The following is a 26,700-nucleotide window of genomic DNA, read 5'->3' as shown; positions in this document are numbered from 1 at the left end:
GGTAAGGTCACACATCACGCTCTAAAAACTACAAAACACGACTAAACGATCTCTACAGTAAAAATGTCGCTTATGCCTGCAGAAATCTTCTCGGAAATCTATGCTTTCTTGAAAACAACAGTCAAATCATCCGAAGTTCCCGTTAAAAGTATTATCATTTCTCTGCTTGTTTACGCTGTAAAGGAATTTTTCAAGGAAGCCATATTCTCGTGTCCAGCGAAGGGCCATAACTTGTACGGCAACCTATTCCTCTATGGTCCTGCCGCCATTTTATTTTGCTTTTCGTTGCTCGTCTCCGAGTCATTTTGGCATGCAACTACAAGCACGTGTAGTGGTCGAAGACTTGTTTGGTGGAAGTCAAGAAAGTACATTTATCTCGCTATACTTCCACCCATAATATGGCTTATTGTCGCCTTCGCAGACGGTCAATATTTTGTCTGTTCTGAGCTTGGCCCTCTATCCACAGCCTTGGCGGCTGCAAACACTTCACAGGCGGTCACACATGTGCATGAGACTTTTGCTAATGCAAGAACCACATCGCAAATAGTAGCATGGGGATTACTTCTTTGTGTGATGTTCATCGCAACGATAGTGCTGACTGTGGATAGGTGTATCGCGAAAGCCAGCGAGAAAGTGTTAAGGAGAAGCGACTTTAATGAGCTTGAAGCAGAAGCAGCTGTGAGGATTTTTAACGAGCGATTAAAACCTGAAGCAGAGAAGCAAGCAAAGGAAGTTGTCGAAGAGTTTTTTGAGCGTTATAAAAACCAAAGCACAGAGGAGCAGGTTAGAATGGGGGAGGAGTTCCTAAGTAAAATGTACCCACAGTATGGAAGCTTACAATTCAAGATGGGAATGAAAGAAACAAGAGGGAAGAAGAAGGCTGATGATTCTGTCCAGCTCATTGAAAGCGGACCGCATCAAAAATATACCTCGATAAACTGACAATAAAATCGAGGGTAGCATATTAACCAAATACACAGCTTTCTTACATATGGCCCTCGTAAGCATTGTAAGCACTGTCACTGGGGGTGGTCACTGCCAGAGGGTTTATTGCGTACCCAGTGGTTCTTTTACATCCCTTCGGTTCAGGTTAGTGTTGTGCAGCTTGAAGAGACGGGACCTCCAGTTTAGTGTCCTTATCCGAGAAGACTGGAAACACAAGAGAATAACTTTAACTCACTTGTGACACAAATTCGAATCAAGGCATGAACCTGGAAAAAATCCCCAGTTTGAGCCAAGATTCGAACCTGGGTCACAGTGGTGAGAGGCCGACGTACTAACACACTAGGCCACCGGTGCTTCCACTGACTATGGAACACGATATGGCTGACACATCAGAAATACATCTTGATATAAGTGAGCCCCTTCGTAAATACAGTAGTGGTAGGATGTAGAGGGAAGGGTCCAGTCCCTTAAAATGTCACATATCCTCGTCGAGAAAATGGATTTCAACCCTAAAGGATAGCAAAAGAGTGTGGTTCCTAGAATTTAGGGTTAAAACAGACAAATTCCAACATACAAGTTAATTAAAACAGACACATTTTCGGTTATCTGAATTTTATTATCATTAAGCATGCCTCTGTTGTGGTGAATTATTTTTAAATGTATCAAAAAATGAAAAAGTAAGACATAACAGATTTTATGCTCTTCCATTGTTACCATATATTGAATGATAAGCTATAGATGCTGAGCTTTGTTTGCAAGGCAAAACAAGACAAACACCCATATGGGATATATTGGCTTTACACAGGCACAGTCTGTGGCAAAATTTTATTCATTACAGTTCAACTACTCCCCACCGGTGGAGGGTTCGAGTCAATTGTCCTTGGATGTACATTCCAAATAAGGGAAAACCCTTCTCCAGCCAAAATTCGCTAACAAATTACAATCAATGATAATAACTATAGTCGTGGAAAGCAAAAATATTCCTTATTTTTCAAATAATCTTATTTTTTAAAAAAGCATATGTGACATTTTTGATGGGTGCCTATCCCCTAGCCCCCTCTCTTGTCCAAGGTTTTTAAACCCACCTCATGGTGTTGGGTTAATGAGGGAAAATGTTATGTGCAAAGTGTACCATGCCGAATTTCCCCACCCATCCCTATTGTCTCTAAGTAAATGCTTTGGAGATCCTTGTAGGTCATACGGTAACACAGCATTTCTTTTATTGTGATTTTAGGGAAATTTCATTTTTTATCTAGATGGTAATGATTTTAAATATGGAATATAAGCATATAAAGGAAACCATGAAAAGAATAGGGTGTATACAGGTTTGCATTGCATAGATAAAACATGGTTTAATACGTATCCTGGATTGTACATGCCAAATAACTGCCCCCAAACTGAGATTCTGATCTGATTTGACAATTGGTCAAATTTTATAGAAGAGACAACACCCAAAAAAATCAGTGCCCCCCTATTTCAAATCCACACACTTTTGACCCCCCCCTTTTAGACCTTGGAAAATTATCTAGGCCTCCCCACAGTATCCTCATGCCTCCTCCCCCCTTGGAATAATGTATGAACTTTCCCTTAGATGAAACCTGAGCTTGAAGATAGTAATTAAGTCATTAGGAGCGAAAAGGTTATCACAACAAATTAATTTTTTCTACCCCCTTTCCTGAAATATACCTTGATGTGTTGTTGTACTTGATATCACAGGCACAAAATAAAGGCGAGAAAAATCCTTCAATATTCTTACTGTGATGACACGCAGAAATATGCAATTGGTTAGTTTTCCGCTTTTTTAAATAAGCCTCTTCGCCCTACCTCTTCCTCCTTCTCTGGATAATAGAAAACGCAACGGGGGTTTTATCAAATATAAAATAGAGCTTTTTCTGTATGCCAAATCATACGAAAACAAATACACCACAGGGGGAAAACAGACTTTCTGAAAAACCCAAGAAGATCATTCTAGTCGTCGACCCTTTTCAGGCACTCTTAGGCACTCTTCACCGTTCTAGTGATGTGTCCGTGCGTGCTGGTTGACCCGTGGTGACCCCCTTAGTACGTAACAGGATTAGGATTCGTAGGGTGTCACGTCTAGGCCCTCAGGCGTGATTTCGTGACATAATTTGGCAGGCGAGATTTCGTGACATACTTTTTGGCACAATTAAAAAAAAATATAAATCACAAGCATCTCTTTGTGTTGTCAAAACAAGATTCTCGATGCAATTTAACTAATAACAAGGGAAACACTTTGTTATGATCAACAGCACCTATATTATTGGAAATATATTATTCCCCTTGTCCTCGGAAACCTGCTTTCTTCACATGTTAATGGGAATACAAACACAAGCCATACAGTCGTTTGACAAAAGGTTGTCATCAACGGGCTTTGCGAAAACCTTTTGTCAAACGACTGTATATTGTTAAAAGAACGTGACTCCGTGTTTATGGTGTGACTTTGTTTGATGTGTGTTTTGTGACGTAGCATGGGGTTTTGTCTTGTGTGATGATTGTCTTTAATTTGTACAGCTGGGCATTTTGATTCATACCCAACAAATTGTCTTAATGTATACAAATCTGCTATTCAAGCATTATTGTTACAGCCCACGAATAATGTGCATTCAATGTCACAACAAACAAGAATAAAATCGGTGAAAAATATTTGAAATTGAGTAACATAGGCTTTAAAAAGTTATGTTATGACACAATTTAAGATTGTTTGTTTTGTAATCCCGATAATCCTTTTCGAGACATCCCATGCTATCTTCCAGCCGGGAGATAAAAAGCACTGCACTTGCGTGCGTCCCACGTAAACACGTGCCTTTGTGTGCAGTGAATACTTGATGTCATTGCGTCATTGACGCGACATATTACCCGCGCCCTAGTTGCCATAGCAAGCATTGTTCTCTACCGCGCGCTCATTGGCTATTTGTGATGCTGTTTCTATTTTCGGCACGGGTTATTTTCCCAAATTCTGGAATCCACGCGTAAGGTCGCAACAACAAAAGATAAATAGCGTTCATCTGCCGGAGGAAGTATTACTAAGAGCGTCTCAGCCTATCAAGAACGAAACTGAAGAATTGTTTTTTGCTGGCATTGCCAAAAAATACTCCCACACACATTGACGAATTATCTGTGACAAACAACAGTATTGAAGATTTGTGACCATCGACGAAAGCCATTTTGCTGCTAACACATCTCCCGGAACATGAAGAACGAAGTCAGTTCTGCAGTCAATTTCGTCGTTTCAAACCTCACAAATACTTCGCTATCAAGCGAACAAGTAGGACAATTCAAGGAAAACTTAGAACAATTGATAACAGAGCGATTTCAAGACCACTGGCACCCAAATAAACCATTGAAAGGGAACGCATATCGCTGCCTAAATGTGGACACGACCGCTATCGATCCACTGCTCGTAAAAGCGAGTTTAGCAAGCGGGTTCTCGCCGCTAAAACTACAAGAAGTATTTCCCGATGGACTTGCACTATGGATAGATCCGGAGGATGTGTGCTGTCGCGTCGGTAGAATTCCAATTCGCACAATCTACGGCCACCGTTCCTCGCCAACATTCACCCCACCACCAAGACGCCATCAACCATTCACACCAATCAACTTCAACACAAGTCCATATCACTGTACCGTCACATATCCAGCGAATAACCGAACATACAACCCCAAGTACTTCCAGAACAAGGAAAACTTCAATAGGTACCACTGGGTGAATAGAGAAGCGAACTTCATGACCGCTCAAGTTTACTAAAGACAAGCGACTCAAACGTGTGACATAGCGCATGAACTTTTAAGGGCTAGTTTTAAAACGCTTTTAGATGTGAAATTTTAAACTTCTGTACATACAAACGAAACATTTATACATAGACATGTCCCATTTAAACAATTTTGTTATATAACTGTATATTTTCGATAACAGTTTAGCGAGCAAGTGTACATACAAATAAGGTTTCGTACAGTTGTAAGGAGGCTAAATATTTCTTTGAAATAGGAGAAAGCAATTTGAAATATGTACAGAAATTAATGAATTTGTGAATAATAGCGAGACTATGTGCTCTAATATTTTGTAAAGAATATTACAGAGGAAATATTTAATTTAATGGAATAAATATGAGGTTTTACAAGTGAGATGTTGTCATACTACGCTATCTGTCACGTTTTCGAAGCGTCCATTTCCTCCTTGAGATTTTCGTAAATAAAATACATTTCTATAATGTTTTAGTTACCCAGCGGTTATCCCCTAGCTTTTCTGGCTATTATATTCTATTTTGTTCCAGTTTCATAAATCGAGCGCGACATTTTAGCGAAACTTATTTTATCGGATCTTCAAGGCAAGGCCATGCTAGCCAACACGAACCGGAAGTAGATATGTTTTTCGTCACGCGCTAGGGGATTTTTTTTTTCTCATAGAAACGTCTATCAAATCGTTTTATTTTTTCTTGCATTTTCTTGTCTTTGTTAATAAAGACATGAGTTTAAACACGGTGGGTTAATCAACAAATCCATTCAATTGAGGGTCGGCGATTCGGGATTAGAACAAATCGCGCTTGAAATGAAAGCTAAAGCCGAGTTCCAATGGACCCTCTTATGGCTGTCGTTACTGAAAGGTTTTCTTTTTTCGAGAATAGCGTTTGTTAGCGTAGCGCAAATCCTTGATTCGAATTAAAAAAGCGAAAGCGACATTCAGCATGTAATTACGTCATCATGCAACTATTCTTTTCGTCACGCCACAATACCACAAAGGCCAAGAAGGCGACATGTTTTAAATGTCAAAATCGGGCAAAAGAAATTGTCTTCCTACCTATGCATAAAATGTAGATATGAAAATGCGGAAAATGCGCCGATAGAAGCATCGCGATAAGAGAAAACTAAATGAGCATATCCTAAACACTTAGAAATCACTAAGGCCACCCACAAATAAAATAGACTCTTATGAGAGAACGGACCCGTCAACATAACGTTACATAACGGCTTTCAGTTTTCTTATAAAAAAAGATAGTGTCTAATGAGATATACTAATTACCGAGCGAAGACTCTAGTTAGGACTCGAGTTTGGACTCGAGTTAGGACTCGAGTTATGACTCGAGTCAGGACTCGAATCAGGGCTCGAGCTAGGACTCAAGTTATAAAATAAATAAAATCAAAATTAATTTTCTAAAAATAAAAAAATAAAATAACATTAATTTTCTAAAATGTATAAAAAAATAATATTTGAAAATTTATACAATTTATAAAAAGTACTATTTATCGGCTGAGGTTTTAGCCTACTTTGCAGCCGCCCTTTTAGTCGGACTCAGATTCTTCCTATACAAGCTAGAATGGAGAGGACCGACACAAAGAGCAAAGGAGTCTACTTGTTCTAGCTTCCAAAACTTCCGCGATGATCCAGCATCGGGCAGAGTACAGGTACGAGCGCTCAGGATTATCTGGATTTTCGTGGCGCTGGATCTTCGTGCATGAATAAGCGTTTCTTTTTTCCCGCCATTGTTATTTCTTGCCTGCTGAATCTGACCCTCAAAATGTTATCGAATCCAAGTTACTTATACTTATTGTGTGAGAGTTTATCTAAATCAAACCGGCAATGTAGAATCGATTTTAACGCCGCGATTTTCAAACACTATTTTTGGCATCAGTTTGGTACGGCTCATGATATAAAGGGATTTACTAGGGCTAAGGGATAGCAGATTTTTAATATATCCTAAGGGATAACTTTGGGCGAATTTTATACCCTAAGGGATAGGAATTGTTCATTTTTTAGGGAGAGTTCCGGGGGATTCCGAGACTTTTTGGGCAAGATTCCGAAGAGGTTCCACAAAAATACAATAAACAAAGAACAGGTTAAAAAGTACATCAAATCCTTGTATCTAATATCAAATGAAGGACGTATTTATATTATATATTTCTTGCTGTGTTCACGGAAATGCGTGATAGCACTCAACAATAACAATTACAACAATATATATTGCGTTTAAAAATACTTAAACCTTAACGAATGAGAAACACCCACCCCCCCTGTCAGGTTCCGGCTTCATTGTCCTAATAAAATTCAGTTATATCCGTAGCGCTACCTGACATATAGGGACGTTACATATAGGGACGCGTGACATATAGGGACGTTCGTCAAAATTACCTATACGGACGCTCATAACAAGCCATTGAGCTGACATATAGGGACGTTACGAATACGAGTCCGTGGGAAACATGGGGGAACACAGTGACTAATTTAGTCTTTGTGGGAGGGGAGGGTGGGTGACAAAAGTAGACATGACCTATACGGACGCTCATAACAACCAACTGAGCGCCTGGCATATAGGGACGTTATGTATACGAGTCCGTGGGAGACAAGGGGGAACACAGTGACCAATTTAGTCTTTGTGGGAGGGGAGGGTGGGTGACAAAAGTACACGTGACCTATACGGACGCTCATAACAAGCAACTGAGAGCCTGACATATAGGGACGTTACAAAAACGAGTCCGTGGGAGACAAGGGGGGCCACACTGATAAATTTAGTCTTTGTGGGAGGGGAGGGTGGGTGACAAAAGTACACATGACCTATACGGACGCTCATAACAACCAACTGAGCGCCTGACATATAGGGACGTTACGAATACGAGTCCGTGGGAGACAAGGGGGGACACAGTGACCAATTTAGTCTTTGTGTGAGGGGAGGGTGGGTGACAAAAGTACACATGACCTATACAGACGCTCATAACAAGCCAATGAGCGCCTGACATATAGGGACGTTACATATAGGGACGCGTGACATATAGGGACGTTCGTCAAAATTACCTATACAGACGCTCATAACAAGCCAATGAGCGCCTGACATATAGGGACGTTACGAATACGAGTCCGTGGGAAACATGGGGGAACACAGTGACTAATTTAGTTTTTGTGGGAGGGGAGGGTGGGTGACAAAAGTACACATGACCTATACGGACGCTCATAACAACCAACTAAGCGGCTGACATATAGGGACGTTACGAATACGAGTCCGTGGGAAACAAGGGGGAACACAGTGATCAATTTATAAGAATGTCTAATTTTCAGTTGAGGCTGGGCCGTTCTTAATTTTAGGACATTTTAAGGCTGAATATGTTCTTAACGATGTTCTTAAATTTAAGTGTATATAAGAATATCATACTATTATATATTATTAGGAAGAGAATTACACTAATGATCAATAGCAATAATAAGCTTGTTACTATGAGCACAATTTGATTATGCATTTTAGAACGGATAAGGACTAAAAAAGAAAAAAAAATTCTGCTATCTGAGCTTCGGCATGTTCTTAGCATGTTCTTAAATTTGGCGAAATCTCAGGCTGGACGTTCTAATGAAAAAGGTTCATATAAAAAGAGTGTATGGAAAAGATATGCAGAATACAGCAATTTATGAACAATCTGTTAACGTCGTTAGAAATGATTATAATTTGTTTGAAATAGCTGAAGAATTGTCTGTTGATGTAAATACAATTGATAAAGAATATATGACCAAACTATGTCATTATTCTATTTATTCTCCAATATAATGTCAGTTTATTTGGGTTGAATGGAGGTAGAGAATGTGTAGCTATGTCACTTAGTGCATTAATTTATAATGAAGACCACAAATAACTTGCTCTTTGGGTTTTGAAAAGATAATGAATGCTGGGAATGAGTTATATACTGTGCTGTCTAGATTGTACAATCAAGAATTTTTACTATAAACAGAATTATAAGCCTGAATGTAAATCGAACACAATTATGAGATGTAATACAGTCCCTGCTATCTGGTAATATAAATATCATCTTGAGTGGATTTCGAGTTTTGTATGTTGTTGGGAAATGCTATACAAAAATTGACTCAAGAGAACTATAGTATGACTGTTCAATGTAACACAGTAGCTATTTATTGCAAAGGTTATGGAGAATCGAAGGTTTTTCATTCTAATGCAAGAGATTTGTATGAATCATAATGATCTAGTGAGCTTCTTTCAAAAATATTTCAAAAATTGAATATTTTTGCCAACTCGAAGAATAGTGGTAAAAAACTACATCATTCTTGCGAAAGTTTACCACCAAAAACAACACTTGGCAGGAATATGTTGTTAAATTGTTTATTTGTTACGAGGGTAATTACAAATATGTCAACTCAGCTGATTGTCATGGCTTTGGGCCTTTTTTTTGCCAAGGAAAAGTGGTCAGAAATTTCTAGCCAACCTAGCTGATTGTCATGGCTGAGGTCTTTTTGTTTTTGCTAAGGAAAAGTGATCAGCTGGTTATGGCTATGGCTATTTCTTTTGCCAAAAGTAAGTAATAAGAAAATAATTGAATTGAAGGTGGTGGCAGAAGTCGCTGGTAAAATACCAACTTACTGCTGCTATGTTTGCCATGAAAGGGCAATGCTTCATATGCTTAAGAATCTCGGCAAAGTTAAATCATCCAATGCATGTTTCTGTTATTTTAAAATATATTCTTACTTTAACTGAGCTAAGTCCATACATACCACATTAACCATGATTCATGGCATAAATCATGAAAAAGTTCTTTTTTCCCAATCACAACAGTGTTCAGTCTGTTGCCTGTTCAACAGCCGCCAGTTATTCATTTGTCGCTTGAGCAACACCACGCAGAGTTATTCAAGTAGTAGAAGCCTGATTAAAGAGAAGAACTGTACTGAAATAAATGTCCTCGCACGTTTCGCACCACGTCCCTATATGTCAGGCGCTCTGTTGCTTGTTATCCCAATGGAACCAGGCAGGGGATCTAAGCTGAATGACTTGAATATCATATTGCTTACCAAAAAAGAAAGTTCATGCACTGTAGTTGGAGAAAATTCATTAAGTTCAGGGATAGCATAGTTGCTTTGTGTTTGTTCAAAATTTAGAATTTGTTCATTGTCATCGGTTTCTGTTGTTGGAAAACCTTCCCTTTTTACTTGTACCTTGTTCGTGAAAAAAAAAAAATGAATGTCTGCCAATGCCCTTTTACAGGTATGTGATGGAAGTTTTTTGGCAGTATTGAGACTTGGCAATTTTTGAATTGTTGAAAACAGTGTGCGTTGGTTGGTGGAATTTTCATCAATTATGCCAGCATAAAACTGCATTCTTGAGTCATATAACAATTTGTTTACATGTACACATTGTTCGGTATACATTTGCCTATGCACCTCTAGTCTAGTTTTCCGCCACAGAGCTTCAAGTTTCCTGCGCTTAGCTTTTTCTTTACGAATATTATCACAGTACCACGGAGCACTCTTACAAAGTCTTTTTTTACGAGAAATAGAGGTAAGAACCCTAAAAGAACACATCAGCTGTGCACTTAAATGTTTTGTCTTTCAAAATTTAGCTAAATTACGCGGAAATTTGTGGATTACGCGGAGAAAGCGCGTAATTCCAGAAGCCCTGTTTCATTGTTGATGACGTCCAACGTTTTACTGAGGATAGTAATATGCGACTGAATCCAGCTAAATGTAAGACCATAACGATTGACTTTCATAGTTTTAATAATTGCGTGTGGTGCCCTCATATGTAGCGGTGGCATGGTTGTAGAATGCGTCAAGTCGTTCACGCTTCTCGGAATTGTTCTTTCTGATGACTTGACTTGGGGCGCACACTGTGGCCTTATAATAATAATAATAATAAAAAAAAACAACAGTAGACAATATGCCCTAAGGGTTCTAGAAAATGTGGTGTCCCGTGTGACGACCTCGTTAAGGTTTATTGCACTATAGTGAGACCTGTCCTAGAGTATGGGTGTGTGGTATTTTCAAATCTACCGCTATACCTAGTTGATGCCCTTGAGCGTGTCGAAAAGAGGGCACTTCCGTGGGTAGAATACGATGTGTCCTGGCTACCACTGATCTGCCGTCAATTGCTGCCAAAGAAACGCCTTCTGTAAAAGGTTTATTAAGTCTTTAGATAACCAAAATACGCTATATAACCTAATAAATTGCAGAAGATCACCTTTTTTACACCCTTACGAATTAAGATCTGATCGCTCATTCAATGTAATTCAATGTAATACTAACAGAATGTCAAATTTTGTGACTGTTAAATATGCTAATTGTCTTATTGTATAGTCATCAATGTGATTGCGCACTGCCTGTAATTCAGTTTCCACTGCAAAAGGGTGAATCAAACACATCTATCTATCTATCTATCTTACACTTGCCTCAAGTCATGACCCAAAAATGTTTTAAAAACCTAGTTACATATCTGTAAAGCTATACATTTTCTGTCATAGTTATCAAGCCCTTGTTGGCCATACTCTTATTACTTTGACTCATCAATGATTGTGTTGGTGCTATTTAGCTTAGCATCATCCAGGGCATATCCGGGATCCCTAGAAGAGTAAGGACACAACCCCTCTACTGTCCCTGTCAATTGTGAAGGTAGACTTTTCTTAGACTTTTCTTAGACTTTTCTTAGACTTTTCTTAGACTTTTCTTAGACTTTTCTTAGACTTTTCTTAGACTTTTCTTAGACTTTTCTTAGACTTTTCTTAGACTTGTCTTAGACTATTCTTAGACTTTTCTTATCAGTTCTAGAGCCGGTATTGACAGGTAGTTGCATTGGGTGCTGGTCATGAGAAGAAGGGGACAATATCACATATGACAAATCCTTCGGCTTGAAATGCTTGTTTGAGCTCTTTCTGTAAGACAAAAAACAATATTTTTTATATATAACATTGTGCCCTCCAGCAGCAGGGCCTTAGCAGGGGGTGGGGCACATGGAGCACGTGTCCCTCAATATTTTGAAAAAGTTATAAGAAAATGACCAGTAGGGGCGTGGCTGACTCCCAATTGAGAAATAGCCTTTTAATAGAGAGCATTCTTTTCTTTTATGAGAAATGACATAACTTGTGGTAGAGGCAGGTTTTAGCTTTGCAGCCCTTAACCAATGGTTTTGAAATGAAGAATAAGATAAGGCTACCATTCTTTGGATAAGTTGAAACACAGGTTTGTGGCTAAGGGAGGGCAAAAAGTTGTGTTTACCTAAGAATAGCCAAATCTAGGACCTTTTGCATATCGTGTTTACCCTCTTAGGCCCCCTCCCCTGGGCAAATCTGTAGTTATGGATTTAAGACGGGCATACTATACCAATCTTTCTGGATTCTGGCATAAACCTATGACAGCTCCTCCACTTCCTGGAAACTTTGCGGCAGATCCATGCTTAACACAAATGTGACAAACTGAGTAAGGATAGAGTAGGTAGAGATCTGCCTCGTACCCAGGCGTCTCAAGTCAGTAAAAACAAGTGAGAAATATACGAGTGAGCGCAATGAGTCATGGGAAGGTTTAGTGCTGGCGCAAAGGAACAAGGGAGAAATGAGACGCCTCTCAGATTCTGTCCGATTTCTGTCACATCGTTTTCGATTTCTGGATTTCGAGAGGAAAATCGTTCCCGCTACGAAATTACATTAATCACTTTCATTTTTGTTTAGACACTTCTGAAATTGTATATACTTGTGTTTTGAAGTACAAATAATCAAAGAAATGTAGCTTGAAAATAAGTTTTTTAGAGTCCACCCTCCAAGCGAGTGTCAGCGATAGCGGTGGGCGATATCGAAGAACTTGACACATCCTTCCTAGCCTCCCTCGCAGGCGTTTTTTGGCAGGCGTCGATCACGCGAAAAAACGCCTACGAGGGAGGAAGGTAATGCGACTCTCATGCTCGCCTCTATTCTCAAACAGTTCTTGAAGGAAGAGCCATGTTTCGCTTACGTGAAGTAGCCGTCGTAACGCTAGAGCTTCCTACATGTTCTTGTCAGCAAAGTTGATTTTGTGTGCGATACGGAAATAATTCGCTACTCCGGCTTTCTCGTAAAATTCATTATTTTCCTTGAGTGAGGACAAGGAACACGATCTCGTAGGACAGATTGGTGAACATTTTGCTCCCTTCGCTTCAATAAAAGCGTGTTGTTTACCGTGCATTTTTCTGACCTCTTTATCTGCCGCCATTTTGTTTTCAGAATCTGCCAGGCGCTTTCCGTTTTTCGTTCTACCACTGCGCGCTTAGTCCGGTCACCCTAGTAAGCGCCTGGGTACGAGGCAGAGGTAGAGATAGTAGACATTCAGCTAACGCTGTTCACAACGGGTGCAGTGCACACCTCTCTACCCTCGACCAAAGAATCTCAAAGTCTCAGACTCGCCGCATATTACAGTAAATCTAATATAAAAGAGCTGCAAAATGTTTTTCTGCTTATTCCACTATAAAAATTAAAAGGTTATGATTCCTACCTGTCGGGCCAGTTCAATCATTCTGAGATTTGTTTTTCCTATTGCTTGATCCCCAAATATTGATCTACACGAACCACGCACAACAATAGTCAGGCATAATGCCAAGTGCTGTATGGGAGCTCAAGTGTACTAACAGGTGGTGGTGTGGGGTAACAGGGTGGGTTCAATTGAGCATTTGGCTCAATTCTTATTGCTGAAAAGTGAATTTCAATGCACAGGTGTAAAATGCAGACCTTTTTAAACAGAAAGGCATCAAAGTGTGTGTTTTGTTATCGAAACATCGATGGCGTTCCTAAGGGCGTTCCTAAGGAGTACAAATGAATTTTGTCCCAAATCTAACTCCATACAGCTCCCTTTTATACAAACCATGTATAAAATCTCACATAACACAGACTTGACTTGTTTTATAGATGCAAGTCAAGTAAAGACGGGAAACATTCTAGTGCAGCACCTCTCCCTTCCAATCTTTTTTTTCCTTACCTTCGAACATCAAAATTCTCATTCATGAGAGAAGCAAGTCTAGAGACAGAAAATAAAAGAATATGAGTGAGACTCACGGATGATATATCCTGGGGAACTGGTTCTCTCCCCCCAAGAAAAGTAGCTGGCTAACAAAAAAAAACATAGTAATTTAGTGTACCGAGGATGAGGTGGCCAATCCCCATATTTTTATCAAGCAATGTTGCCCGCTACCAAACATTTGATTTAGGAAAATGTGCTTTAGCCCCTAAAATGCTTTTTTGCTTCTACCTCTATGGATAATTCTAACAGTTGTAAGCAAAAACGCATCATAAATTTTTTTTATTATGTCACACCATACCTTTCATAGTCCTTTTCTAGAAGTGCGTCTCTGTAAAATAAGAATTATTATTAGTTTATGGCCAGAGAAAGAATAAAAGAGGGTATCTTCATCTACCTTGCTTGGTCAGTAAGCTCCATAAAACGCAACATGGCTTTCGTCACCTCAGGGTCACCTAAAAGGATATCAATATGCCTCATCACATATTCATTAATCACATTGTAATGTGCTATGTTCTCAAAATCACTAATCTTCATAAACTATAAATTGTTTTCATTGTAGAAACACCAGCTTTGGATTTCCGGTTCCATTTTCCACAGCATGATAAGAAGTCTGCAAATGGTTGCATACCTTGATTCCATCTTTCTCTAACGTTGCTGTGGATTTTCCCTGAGGAACAAAGAAACAATTTTTACAGACAGGCATTGATTTCATTCAATAAAAAGAAAAATGACAAGCTCTATGCTCTATGCTAAATCCTAAATTTGATGTGGAAATCCTTCCAGTCTTTTAATAGCTGGTTATCCCACATCTTAAATAATGATCTGCCTAAGCTTAAACATTTTGCTAAAAATGCAGTTCAATTTTGAACAAGTGACACAAACGCAAAAAAATGTGTCAGGGTTTTCATATTATCAATGCGAAAGATCCCTCAACAACCAGACCTTTTGTTTCATATCAGGAGATAAATCTAAAAACTAAACAAAATATCTTTGCTTTTCCAAAACCGTTGGAAATGTTATTTGCTCGGACAACATAATGGTGGCTGCGAGATGGTTATACCAGAGTCACTTGGATCTGTATAATATGCGAGCCAAAGTGGAGGTGAACTCCGTACATCCAGGGGAATGTAGTCACCTGCAAGACAAAAGAAAATGTATCGAAGCTCTCCTGTTCAATCAATATCGGTTACCAATTACATAGCTTTACTTCGAGTACTTTTCTTCCAAAACGTTTGACAACTGCTTCCTGGTATATTACCACTAAACATTTCTGTCCAGTTCCAAAATAAAAACGGGACTAAGCTAATAAGCAATCGCTGATTCTTACCATGTCCTTGCATCTCCATTAATGAAGCACTAAAATCCATGTAGACAAGTCCTTCATATGTCTATATTAGAATCAGAAAGATATACCACCAAACGATTTATTAACAAGCAGATAAAAAAAAAACTGAAGACATGCCCATATTATTTGCTATTTTTAGACATTTTTCCGGGCTTGTGCTTGAACTTTAAACTAAACGGGCTTGGACAAAAAAAACTAAACCTCGAACCTTAATTAAAAAAAAATTCTGCATGGTTTTGGGGGTATTTTGCATGATTTAGACTTTTTTTCTAGTAGTCCAAAATAACAATTCAAACCACTCGTCATCCTATCCTTGAATCTGGGACGAGTTTCCGGTGATGTTAACTTTTATCAACCCCAGAAAACTTGATCAGAGATCCGGGTAAAAACGCCTTGGACTGACTGTTTTAATGCCAACGCTACCTGAGTCCGATTAAACAGTATCTCACCTGGATGACTCGGTCTTGTAGTCCAGCCGTTATAAATAGCTCGTCCATCTCGACATTCAACACAAATTGTGGCTGCAGTGGCTTTGGCATGTCCTGCAAATAAATCAAGATACTTAAGTGTTGTTTGCAGCTAAACCTTTTTATCATTTTGATTCACAGAAACATCGCCTAATAGACCCGCTTTTAAAACGCTATCTAGCACTGTGCTACATTGTAGAAAAGAATCACCTGCCAAAATTGAAAAACAATTATCAGAACCCAAAGGAGAGAGCCTCCCATTACATCCCTTAGAAAACCCAAACACGCGCACAGTTATTTCAAGCTCTACCTTTTCTGTGATGTTATAGAAATGCATCAAACATCTGAGGGTAGCCGTCACTATCGCACTAAACACAAGGAAAATACAATCTGGGTGAGGGTAAGGAAAGACATCCTTCCCACAAGGAAAAATGGATGCATCTAGTACACCAAAACCTGGTGTCGACTCTGACGAATTTGTGCTTCATGACTGCTTTATTTAGGGCAGACTCTGTCAGTATTCTGGTTTTGGATCATGAGTAAGAGCCATTTTGCGCTTATATTATCATGTAAATACGTACCTACTCCCGGCAAGTCCCTGTCAAAACAATGAAACAATTATCAGCATTTAGAAGTCTCGTAAGGGGTCGCTGTAAAAAGGTTGCCCTTTCCACAATTGCCTCCCTGAAACGGTACCCGCGCGATGTTTTCCTAATGATGAACACAAGCTAACAAATATACACCAAGCTAACCAGCTAACAAATGAAAATGTAAGACAGATACATGTTTTAGCGAGTACAATTTCAATTACAATTTCGCGATTAATTGTATTTATCTGAAACAACAAGGATAATCTAGATGGCTGTTTTGGTTATTCCGCATGTTGGTAGGTTTTCGAGCTTTACAAAAGGATCTCCAGCCAGGGATTAACTTTCTTTTCATTCATGATGATTAAGCCAACTTTCTTACCACCTGCCGAGGAATGTTTGTATCGTATCGCAAAGAGAAGTTACGCTTAGCCAGCGCAATCCTGAAACAACAAGCGCTTGGCATTAGTCAAAGGGATCCAACATGAAACGGACGGTTACTGAGGCTTATCTTACCCTTGCTCGTAGCAGTACTGATAGAACTTCTTACATGTTGCCTGTAGAAGCCTCAACCCCCCAAGGTATCTATGCAACAAATGGGCCAGGAGGTTAAATCTGACCGACTTTCAGATAAGAAAAGCAAAAATAAAAAATAAGATAGGAAGCATAAAAAGGCGGCGTGATTGGCCTTCTTTAACGCTTAAACAAATTTACTGACCCTTCCTTTCTGCTAATTCCGTGTAGGTCGCCAAGACTACCGAATTCAGTGGGGTCGTTTAAAGGGTGTGGAACCAGTACCTACGAAATAATAAGACAGCGACAGGCTAAGATGGTCGTCAAATTAGTGTGAATGGTAAATCGAGAAGTTACGGAGTACCAGTTGCTCGCTTTCCTGTATTGTGACCTCCGCCCAGAAGTTGGCAATGCTCATAGATATAGTCTTCCCATTGTAACCATCTGACGGATTACCCATCAGACCGATTCTGGAAAAAAATTAAAGGTGTTAAAACCTTGCTCTCTACGCTTGGGAATTGCGAATCTTCGTTTTCTCAGGTTAGAACGTTAAGCCGGAGGTCCCGTCTCATTGCACTTACAATATCCACCATGATAACCATCTTCAGTGCAGTACTTACAAACTAACTCAGACATGGTGGGTGTAAACTATATGAAGCATTGCTGAGTCTGTAACTTATACAGACAACTAAAGTTAATCTCACTGAGTCACATAAAATATATATCTTGTGATTTTAATTCTCTCTCTAAACTGAGGTCAGGCTAGAGCAAGTGATGGCATTGAGAAAGCCACAAAGGCAGCTCCTTATAGGAGTGAGCAAAGGGGATGTCATTACCTGGCATACGCCCGTGGTGTGAACTGGGATGTCATTACCTTGCATTCGCCCGTGATGTGAACTGGGATGTCATAAACCTTGCATACGCCCGTGATGTGAACTGTGATGTCATTACCTTGCATTCGCCCGTGATGTGAACTGGGATGTCATTACCTTGCATACGCCCGTGGTGTGAACTGGGATGTCATTACCTTGCATTCGCCCGTGATGTGAACTGGGATGTCATAAACCTTGCATTCGCCCGTGGTGTGAACTGGGATGTCATTACCTGGCATACGCCCGTGATGTGAACTGTTGTTGGTATTTCTCGGCTTGCTTCTTATCAGAGAAGTAAGCTACCCATTTCTCATAATCAGCTAGACCCTAAAAAAGTCAAACTTCTCTTAAAGCACTGAAAACTCCGCACAAGCACCTATTGTCGGAGGCTGTATAAGGGTTGGAGCATGGTACTTACGACTTGACCGATGAGTTGAAATCCCGTGGGTAGCTTCATTCCAAACACTGGCGTCTGATTTACAAGCCATTCCTAGAACAAGAGAAAATTACCGGAATTGGGATTGAATTAATCCATAAAAATAATAAATAGACAGTAAGGTCCAATGTCCTGTCTGATGTACAGCTTCAGTACTTTCTGTTTGAGCCCCTGGTAATATTATTCAGGTTTAAATTCAATGTCTGTTCTAGAGATTTTATGGTGTTTGGATTTCAAGAAGCTCTTTCATGGTATTTTTTTTAGCGAGGAGCGGGAAAGCTCCACAATAGTGACAAGCTTTAAGGTTTCACATTACAGTAAGTCGTGAGACACATCCCCCCACCCCTTGCTACACGCGCCATTGCCATACCATGAACTTGCCAAAGCCCCTTTCCGGCAAGTCAAGCCGATCTCTCAGATACACATTCACAAGGTCTAATGTCTGCTTCTGGAAACAATAGAACACCTAGAACGTAACAAAAATGCATTTGATGAACAAGGCTTGCTACCAAAAGCAGAAAGATTCGGGTTTTCTGTGTGTTCGAGAGAACTAAGGCCCATGGGGGACTGGGGTCCAGTGTCATTTCATCTACTGGACTTCTTAGGGACCGTCCATACTAAAACGGATTCGTTTGGATCCGTATACTTGTCTGGGTCTGTGTTTATCGTTTAGTCAACTATAACTGCGTGTTTTTCGATATTGATGGTGGCATATTATTTTCAGGATGTCAAACAGCTTCAAAGAAACGGTTAGGCTGTATATTCGTACTCCCCTTCGCGCCGCCATTTTGTTTCAAGTGTTTCAAGGGATAGCTTGGCATACAAATACCAAGGGGGAGGGGGTGGTTACTCTGCTGTGATTGGATAATTTCTTTATTTACAAAATGCCTCTAATTTTAGTTATGACCCTAACTGCAAAATGAATTCGTATACTTTGGTCCGTATTGTGGACGGTCGAATCCGTATCAAAATGAAAACGATGGCGTCATATCGCAGGCGCGCGCTGCTTCGAGCATGCGCATATCATACACAGTGACGTCACCCTGTACCTTTCAGCGTTTTCAAACTTTTGAATCCGTGTTAATGTGGACGGCTGCATCCAGGCGAACACGATGCGAAAACGATAGTGTGGACGCGAATCAAGTAATGCGTTTTCGGCGAAACGAATCCGGATACTTTTGGATCCGTGTTACTGTGACACGCCAAGCCTGTATACGCCGGAAATATGTATGGAATGTTTGCTCCGACCAATCACTCGCTAGATAAAACAGTCAACTAGAAACAAGCCATAGTGTCTCAATTCTCTAGCGTCAGAAAACAATAAACAGCCCAGACATATTTTAGGTGTTCACGGTTTTACTGGTTGCCCTGTAAAAACATTTTTTCCCTTTTTTCTACTTTCCTAATATTTGTCAAACAGATATGGGTACAAATGCTGGGAAGTGCTTTCCATACAAGGGACAACCTTGAAAACGAGATTTAGAAAATATATTTCTAATGTTTTAAAAACTAAAATGAGTTGCTGTATATAAGGCAAATTTACAAATACTTCCACAAAGTATCTATGCACCCAGCTTACCACACTTGCTAATCTTGATTGAGTTGAATCTTGATGAGGCTTTTCCAGGAATCGAAGAATTCTAATAAACATGAAGATAATGAGAAACATAACAAAAAACATCTTTAAGTACGATCGACTTTCTTCACATAAATACAAAAGAAATGAATATCGCCAAAAAAAGATGTGACCCTACTGAAAGCCCAGAGAAGGCAAATTACCAGAAGAAGCCCGACATTAACGATACAAATTGGCCAATTTACTAGTGTGATTTGAATAAAACAATTATCCCTCTCTCACAATCTATAATGGCGGCAGAGATGTGTCATGGTCAGTTTGGGAATGTTGTGGAGGTTTTAGACAACATTGATATTGAAATAATTTATAAGATTACCTATTTGTTGAAGGGCAGACTTCGACAATGCCACGTGTCTCAGTTGCCTCTGAAGGATCCATCTCGTAATATATGGCCAATTCTCCACACTATACAGATGACAATAGTGTCATACACAGCTAGTCTAATTAAGCTCATTTTTTATCTTTGCTATGCAAACAATGAAAATCCTCCCTCTGACAAGAATTAGCTTGTAGTAAGAGACCAGTCATTGTTGTAATAAAGGAAACGGCTGGGTGAACAAAATCATTCAAATCGACAAATATTTCAACTTCATCTACTAAGTATGTGTTTTTAGAGGCCTGCTATTGGAGCCATTATGATTCAGGCCCCCCTTTGTATATTCAACTTAAAATATCCAACCCTTCCTTGGCCAATACCGGTAATAAACTACACACCCCTCTGGCCAATAAATATATTCTTTCTCTATATAAAATATATATTCTCTAATATATTCTATATTCGCTTTTCAACAATGAATGGTCCCCAAAGCTGTCTTTCTTGGACAACGAAAAAAATAGGATGTAAAAATGCAAATACATTCGGAAAAGAAAAACGGATTCGAAGCTTTTTTGTGTGGAAATGATTTTGATGTTAAAGCATGACATGTGAAATCCCTTACTGCTGAAGTGCTGTTGAAACTCAACTTTCACAGGGCCGTTACAGGGGGTAGGGCACTGGCGGCACGTGCCCCCCTTCCTAATATTTTCAAAAACTATAAGGAAATGACCAGTAGGGGCGTGGCTGTGCCCCCCAATATTTTTTTTAATGTTTCTGTATTGTGCCACTCTAATATCCCATGGTTTGCTACAGCATTGTGTCGTGTGACATCACTTACAGTTAGGACACAGAAAGCGGGCCATGCGAAACAAATTCGACCAATCAGATCCGGCTTGAACATCATAAACATTTAAAAAAAAGTTCCAGCCAATCAGGTTAGGGTGTTCCCACGCTTAATAGACAGACAAAAATGGTCGACTACACGTACGAGGTCAAATATACGTCAAATATGCGTTTATCATTGGCTGAACTTTTTTTCAAAATGTTTATGGTGTTCAAGCCGATTCTGATTGTTTTTCGAATAAGTTATCATTGTTACCTTCAGCTTGAAGTACTTGACCACCTGAGCAATATCAAAATTCCTGTCTTGAAAGAGCATGTCTCCAGCAACCTGTATGCAAAGATAACCATGATATGTGACAATACTCAAACTAAATGATCATTTGAATGCACTTAAAAATTAATGATCACCATACCACCATGACGTCATCCTGTATGTTCTTGTTCCTAATTGCTAACTCGAAATCAGCAACAGCACCAAGCCTGAAAAGGTCAACAAATTCCGAATCACAATCAGAAAAGACTTTATTTTGCTTCTGACGGAGCTCTTTCATGGTAAAGTGTTATATTCAGGGGCTGATCTAGCTCTTTGCAAAGGGGATCTTGACCCCATATATTTTCCAACATAATCATTATCAAAATCATCTAACCTTTTAGGTGGTAGTGTCATGGGCATGCAGTCATTGATGCTTTGAATGGCACCCTTAGGTTTAAAAAGTATTGCATCTTACAAAGAGTTATTTTATTTTTAGTTTAAGTGTTTAATTTTAATAAATACACACCCATTTTCTGAGTAATAAATTCCATACTTCTTCATTTGTTCTATTCTCTCCTTTCTGCGAATAGTAATTATCAGCAGCAGCGACAGCAGTCAGAGAAAGAAAAATTGTGACTTAGAGGTTTTATAGTTTTAGGGACTTTTAAACAGAGTTCAGGATATTTAATGAATTAAAGGAGTTAACAGTATTTTAATTGTGTTTGAAAGTGGCTTTCAAGATGTTTAAAGAGAAACCATTTTTCTCTGAGTCTAATATTTATCATATAGTTTACATGTGTTGCTGTTTATCACATCACATGTGTAATTGTTATCAATTTATATCTTTTATAAACATCAGTATGCAGCTACACAAACAATCTTGTCATGTTTGGTAATTAGTTTATCACAAAAAAGAGCATGTTAAAGTTTGGAGAGGGTCTCATGAAATAAAGAAATACATCAGGGGTAAAACCGAAGGGGGGGGGGGGGGCATCATATAAAATATTTTGAAATAAATTCAGGAAGAGGGTTGAAGGAGCATTGGCACCCCTAGACCTACCACTAACAAAATACCACCAGTAGTATAGAGGGGAACAGGAAATAGTGAAGGAATAATAAGGTCTGGGTAACCATTGCTCTTGTTAGAATCAGCACAGACGAATAATTAAAAAATAAAAACCTTGAATCAAATGTTGTTGTTCCATCATTGATTATATTTTCCACTGGGAAGTCGTGAGCTGTTGCCCAACGTTCATAGTGCTTGTACCTTTAAAATAACCAAAACATCAGCAAACATGTCAAAGGAGGATGGGGCCACTTGCTCTCTGTATTGCTACTGTGTATGATGACAAGTAACATTGAAAAGATGAGTTTTCTTGCCCATGCTTCTTACAGCTCAGGGAATAACAGTGGCCTATGCTTCCAGGAATGACAAATAAACAATAAAATAGGGAGAAAGCTAATTTTGAAACCAAAGAGCACAACCTAGAGATTGTTACGTAGAAAGACTCTGGCATATCATAATGACCCAAATAGGGTGGGGGGAACATTGATACAAGCAAGGTGTAAAGGGGGTCTGAGGATACTCATATTGACCCAAATAGGGTGGGGGGAACATTGATACAAGCAAGGTGTAAAGGGGGTCTGAGGATACTCATATTGACCCAAATAGGGTGGGAGGAACATTGATACAAGCAAGGTGTAAAGGGGGTCTGAGGATACTCATATTGACCCAAATAGGGTGGGGGGAACATTGATACAAGCAAGGTGTAAAGGGGGTCTGAGGATACTCATATTGACCCAAATAGGGTGGGGGGAACATTGATACAAGCAAGGTGTAAAGGGGGTCTGAGGATACTCATATTGACCCAAATAGGGTGGGAGGAACATTGATACAAGCAAGGTGTAAAGGGGATCTGAGGATACTCATATTGACCCAAATAGGGTGGGAGGAACATTGATACAAGCAAGGTGTAAAGGGGGTCTGAGGATACTCATATTGACCCAAATAGGGTGGGAGAAACATTGATACAAGCAAGGTGTAAAGGGGGTCTGAAGATACTCATATTGACCCAAATAGGGTGGGAGGAACATTGATACAAGCAAGGTGTAAAGGGGGTCTGAGGATACTCATATTGACCCAAATAGGGTGGGGAGAACATTGATACAAGCAAGGTGTAAAGGGGGTCTGAGGATACTCATATTGACCCAAATAGGGTGGGGGGAACATTGATACAAGCAAGGTGTAAAGGGGGTCTGAGGATACTCAGGGTTCTTTTTTAAAACTTTGCCTAGATCTTTTTCAAAAAAAATGTGGACATTTTTTTTGGTTTAATATTCAATACCAGGTAGATGTGTAGGCAACTTGTACTCTTTTGGTGTCAAACTTGATTTTAATATTAAAAAATAGCAACAAAAAGCCAGTTATTATGAATAAGGCAGAAAAGACTTACTTTCATTGAAAGGTTTTATTTTTTAATCAATTTCCATGGAGCAGCTGAATGGTCCCAAAAGTGGGGGTGGCGTGGCCAGGGATACGGGGGGAGGGGGGGGGGGGGTGGAGAGACAATGAAAAGATTTGACATAGAGTATAGATAAAAATTATTCAAACAGATGTAAATGTATAATATGGTCTTTTATCAAGCAATCGATTTATAATACTTGTAATACTATTTAGCTACACATACATGTAAAAACTGCACATTCATGTAAAAAAAAAGTTGGAGAGGCAAGAGCCCACCCTTCCCCTTCCTGTCTGCCAACCCTACTTTCTGACATAGCAGCCTCAGTCATTTCGTATTTATTTTGTCGCAAGTTTGCCACTGAAAAAGTCTCACAATTTAGTGGCTGTCTACTGACATCATTTGCACCAGCCTTACTTGTCAGCATTTGTCACCAGGTACACCTCACTAAACAGCTGTCTCCTAAACCACGCAAAATTTAAAAATATTGATTAGAATAGCATTTATACAACACTGGTAAAATATGAGAGCTGGTTATTAGAGTACAGACACACATTTGACGTCATTGATTACTTAAAAAAATTTTAATGCTTATTTCTTGAGCATCTGTCCTTTAATAATCCACAGGTCTTGAAATCAATTTCAAAGCTTGACTTAGTCACACTGTGTGTTCATGAGGAGCTTGGCATAATATGTGTTGGGCCTGACGGAAGGCTTGACAGCAGACAGCAAAGCCTGGAAAAGTGTTTTGAATAATTCTGCGTAACTCCATGCGGCATCCTATACCCGCTAATAAGTGGAAATGTAAATGGATAGTGAGTGAGTGACAGGATTGAAGCATGCAGTATTTAGATATTAATGCATAATGTAAGATAATATTACAACTGAAACAATGTACTTATCTTGTTTGCATTAAAAAATGTTGATCAACCACTCTTTTATTATTGTTTATAATTGAAAATATAGGGGTTTATTTGCAAGCAAACTTCAAAATAACAATCTAGGAATGAAGTCCGATACTTGGTTGGCAAAATTTGATTAAAAATAACTTGGTTACCCATTTGAATTAGCCGATGAAAATGGATGCCTTTTGTGAAAAATAGCGACTTGATTGGCCTTCTTTAAAACATACATGTCATAAAAACCTATTTAATGTAGGCATAAGGTATGGTACAAAAACACCCAACAACAAGACACTTACATTTTTATGGCTTCCCACCAGAAATCCAAAATACGCTTGCCACCCACTCCAGGTAGTAGTGCCTTTGGGACCCCTTGAAGTTCTGAGTATTCTCCTGATAGGTCATTCTAAGAATAGAGTGACAACATAAGACAGACAAAGATGCAGGGCGACAAATACAAATTGTTCGACATTCACATGACTTTTCAAACATTAGCTGAATATCAGAGGCTGGTTCCTGAAAAGCAGGATAGCGCTAAACCAGGGATAAGTATGGTTATCTCGACATTCGACTGGATAAAACGGGCATCCATTCCTGGGTAAGAGCAAACTTGCTTTCAAAGAACCCAGCCCATGGTGGTAGCCAGCCCAAAATACCTAGGGGGGGGGGGGGGGGGACAGAGACAGTGAAGAAGGCTGGAGGGGGAGCACAGCATTCTTCAGGTCATTGAGATAAAAGATGAGGAGGAGGGGGGTGGGGGAGGGGTTAGCTACTCTTCGGCCATTGGCGCTGCGGTACTATACAAGTTTAGGCATTTAAAAATAAAATTGCTACTTTTATTATACGTGGATCACATTTGATAGCCAAATAAAGCAAATAAACTTACATTCATCAAAGTAAAATGAACAATAGATGTAGCAATCGTTTAGAAGTATAAAGCGTGAAAGATACCAAAAAAAAATCCAAAAGGGGAGGGGGGGGGGGGGGCAAAACAAACGGAACGAACGCGTTCAAAGAAATGTACAATCGTGCTTGACTTTACCTTGATCTCTCTCTCTAGTAGAGTCCCGTGGCCAGCGACAAGAATAATACAAATCATTTCTCGCTTCTTTCATAACAATTCTTTACTAGCATAAAATATTTACACTTTTTACAACTGGATAAACAATGTCGACTCTCCGTCATCCAAAATAAAGATCACTCGCACCAGCCACACGCGTGGTTCAAATAACATAGGTATCCCGCGAACTCCATGTACCACAGGTGGCCCAAAACCTTGCTACAACCATGGAAAATAAGGGAGTGTTCATTAAATACAACGTGCGAGGGGGAGAGAAGATATTGGGGGGGCTTCAAAAGTCTTGAACCACCAAAAGGGGTGCTCCGAACCTTCAAAGGATGGGGGGGGGGGGGGGGGGGGCGGGGGCGCTGTAAATATTTTACTGAGGTGATCTAGCTTGTAGGAACAAATACAGATTAAATATTAAGCCAAATTACCAATGTATTTAATACTTTTGTCTTCATAAACCATAATATAGTTACTTATAGCCTTCAGTATATAACATTTGGATTTACCGATACAGTTTATTATCAGTTAACAAGGAAATAAACTTCTAAACAGTGGTGGAGCCTGTAAATCCACAAAGGGATATACGTATTTTGTTTTATACGTTGGACATTATCCCATTTTATACAGAAAAATATTCTTAACAAAAACAAATATATACAAATGTATATTCCTTCACAGGCATCCTTAGGGGCGGTCCATTTGATTTTTGATGGGGGGGGGGGGGTGATGTTTGAAAAAACCTAACCCTTTTTACACAAAATAATATAAAAGTATGAGGGCCGAGATCAAAAGTTGTGAGGAACAGATGTCAGACTCTGAAATAACGATGAACTTGACAGGATCAACTCGGGCAAGGAGGGCATCTTTGCAGTACACTCTTTTTCTATAAGGACCTTTTTTATAAGCACGTCCAACCTGAGATTTCACCAAATTTTAAGAAAATGCTAAGAACATGCTGAGGCTCAGATAGCAGAAACATTCTTTTTTAGTCCTGGTGCGTTCTAAAATGCAGAATCAAATTGTGCTCATAGTAACAACCTTATTATCTTATTATACTGATCATTAGTGTGATTTTCTTCCAAATAATTTATTGGGTATTATATCATTATATATACTAAAGACTAAGAACATTGTTATAAACATATTCAGCCTTTACGTGTAAATGTCCCCAAAATAAGAACGTTAGACGTTCTTAAAAAAAGATAAGAGTGTATGTATCCAAAGTCGATCCTATCGTCTGCCAAATTCTGTCAGTAGTAGCCACAATCTTTTTCTTGGCAATTCAATCTTGTTT

General features: G+C 39.3%; 3 protein-coding genes across 4 annotated transcripts; 2 read left to right on the top strand and 1 right to left on the bottom strand.

Moving 5' to 3' along the window:
• Positions 1-1,129, top strand: LOC5515383 (calcium homeostasis modulator protein 6). The gene has a single exon (XM_001635457.3). It carries the CDS (start codon positions 64-66, stop codon positions 940-942), a length of 879 nt encoding a protein of 292 aa, XP_001635507.1. The 5' UTR covers positions 1-63; the 3' UTR covers positions 943-1,129.
• A 2,819-nt stretch (positions 1,130-3,948) lies between these two features.
• LOC5515391 (protein BTG1) lies at positions 3,949-5,084 on the top strand. The gene has a single exon (XM_032385153.2). It carries the CDS (start codon positions 4,157-4,159, stop codon positions 4,709-4,711), a length of 555 nt encoding a protein of 184 aa, XP_032241044.1. The 5' UTR covers positions 3,949-4,156; the 3' UTR covers positions 4,712-5,084.
• Positions 5,085-10,830: 5,746 nt separating this feature from the next.
• On the bottom strand, positions 10,831-25,562 carry LOC5515392 (glucuronokinase 1). Of its 2 annotated transcripts, XM_048732442.1 has the most exons (28): positions 25,380-25,562; positions 24,637-24,743; positions 23,853-23,897; positions 22,154-22,240; positions 21,500-21,553; positions 21,134-21,200; positions 20,977-21,048; positions 19,878-19,966; positions 19,505-19,565; positions 18,296-18,391; positions 17,908-17,979; positions 17,722-17,816; positions 16,982-17,087; positions 16,823-16,902; positions 16,621-16,689; positions 16,487-16,547; positions 16,099-16,115; positions 15,828-15,885; positions 15,500-15,592; positions 15,033-15,093; positions 14,766-14,840; positions 14,334-14,372; positions 14,100-14,157; positions 14,004-14,033; positions 13,664-13,702; positions 13,184-13,247; positions 12,044-12,115; positions 10,831-11,595 (listed from the first exon to the last, which is right to left on the bottom strand). In XM_048732442.1, the coding sequence occupies exons 1-28, from the start codon at positions 25,434-25,436 to the stop codon at positions 11,527-11,529; spliced, it is 1,893 nt and encodes a 630-aa protein (XP_048588399.1). In that variant the 5' UTR covers positions 25,437-25,562; the 3' UTR covers positions 10,831-11,526. The 2 variants fall into 2 exon arrangements, with proteins under 2 accessions (XP_048588399.1, XP_048588400.1); XM_048732443.1 differs by lacking the exon at positions 21,500-21,553 and having other exon boundaries at positions 25,380-25,561.
• Between the last annotated feature and the right edge of the window lie 1,138 nt (positions 25,563-26,700).

Source organism: Nematostella vectensis, chromosome 9 (genome assembly GCF_932526225.1).
Source record: "Nematostella vectensis chromosome 9, jaNemVect1.1, whole genome shotgun sequence".
NCBI classification, from domain to species: domain Eukaryota; kingdom Metazoa; phylum Cnidaria; class Anthozoa; order Actiniaria; family Edwardsiidae; genus Nematostella; species Nematostella vectensis.
Note: the sequence above shows the minus strand (reverse complement) of the source record. Positions and strands in the feature narration are given on the sequence as shown.

Excerpts from the sequence above, each read along its gene's own strand:
- LOC5515383 (XM_001635457.3), top strand. The coding sequence starts at position 64 with ATGTCGCTTATGCCTGCAGAAATCTTCTCGGAAATCTATGCTTTCTTG.
- LOC5515391 (XM_032385153.2), top strand. The coding sequence starts at position 4,157 with ATGAAGAACGAAGTCAGTTCTGCAGTCAATTTCGTCGTTTCAAACCTC.
- LOC5515392 (XM_048732442.1), bottom strand. The coding sequence starts at position 25,436 with ATGATTTGTATTATTCTTGTCGCTGGCCACGGGACTCTACTAGAGAGA. Across the intron at positions 16,903-16,981 it reads TACAGGAAAGCGAGCAACTG|GTACTGGTTCCACACCCTTT; the intron begins GTACTCCGTAAC and ends ATTATTTCGTAG. Across the intron at positions 14,034-14,099 it reads GAGCTTACTGACCAAGCAAG|AGACGCACTTCTAGAAAAGG; the intron begins GTAGATGAAGAT and ends CTTATTTTACAG.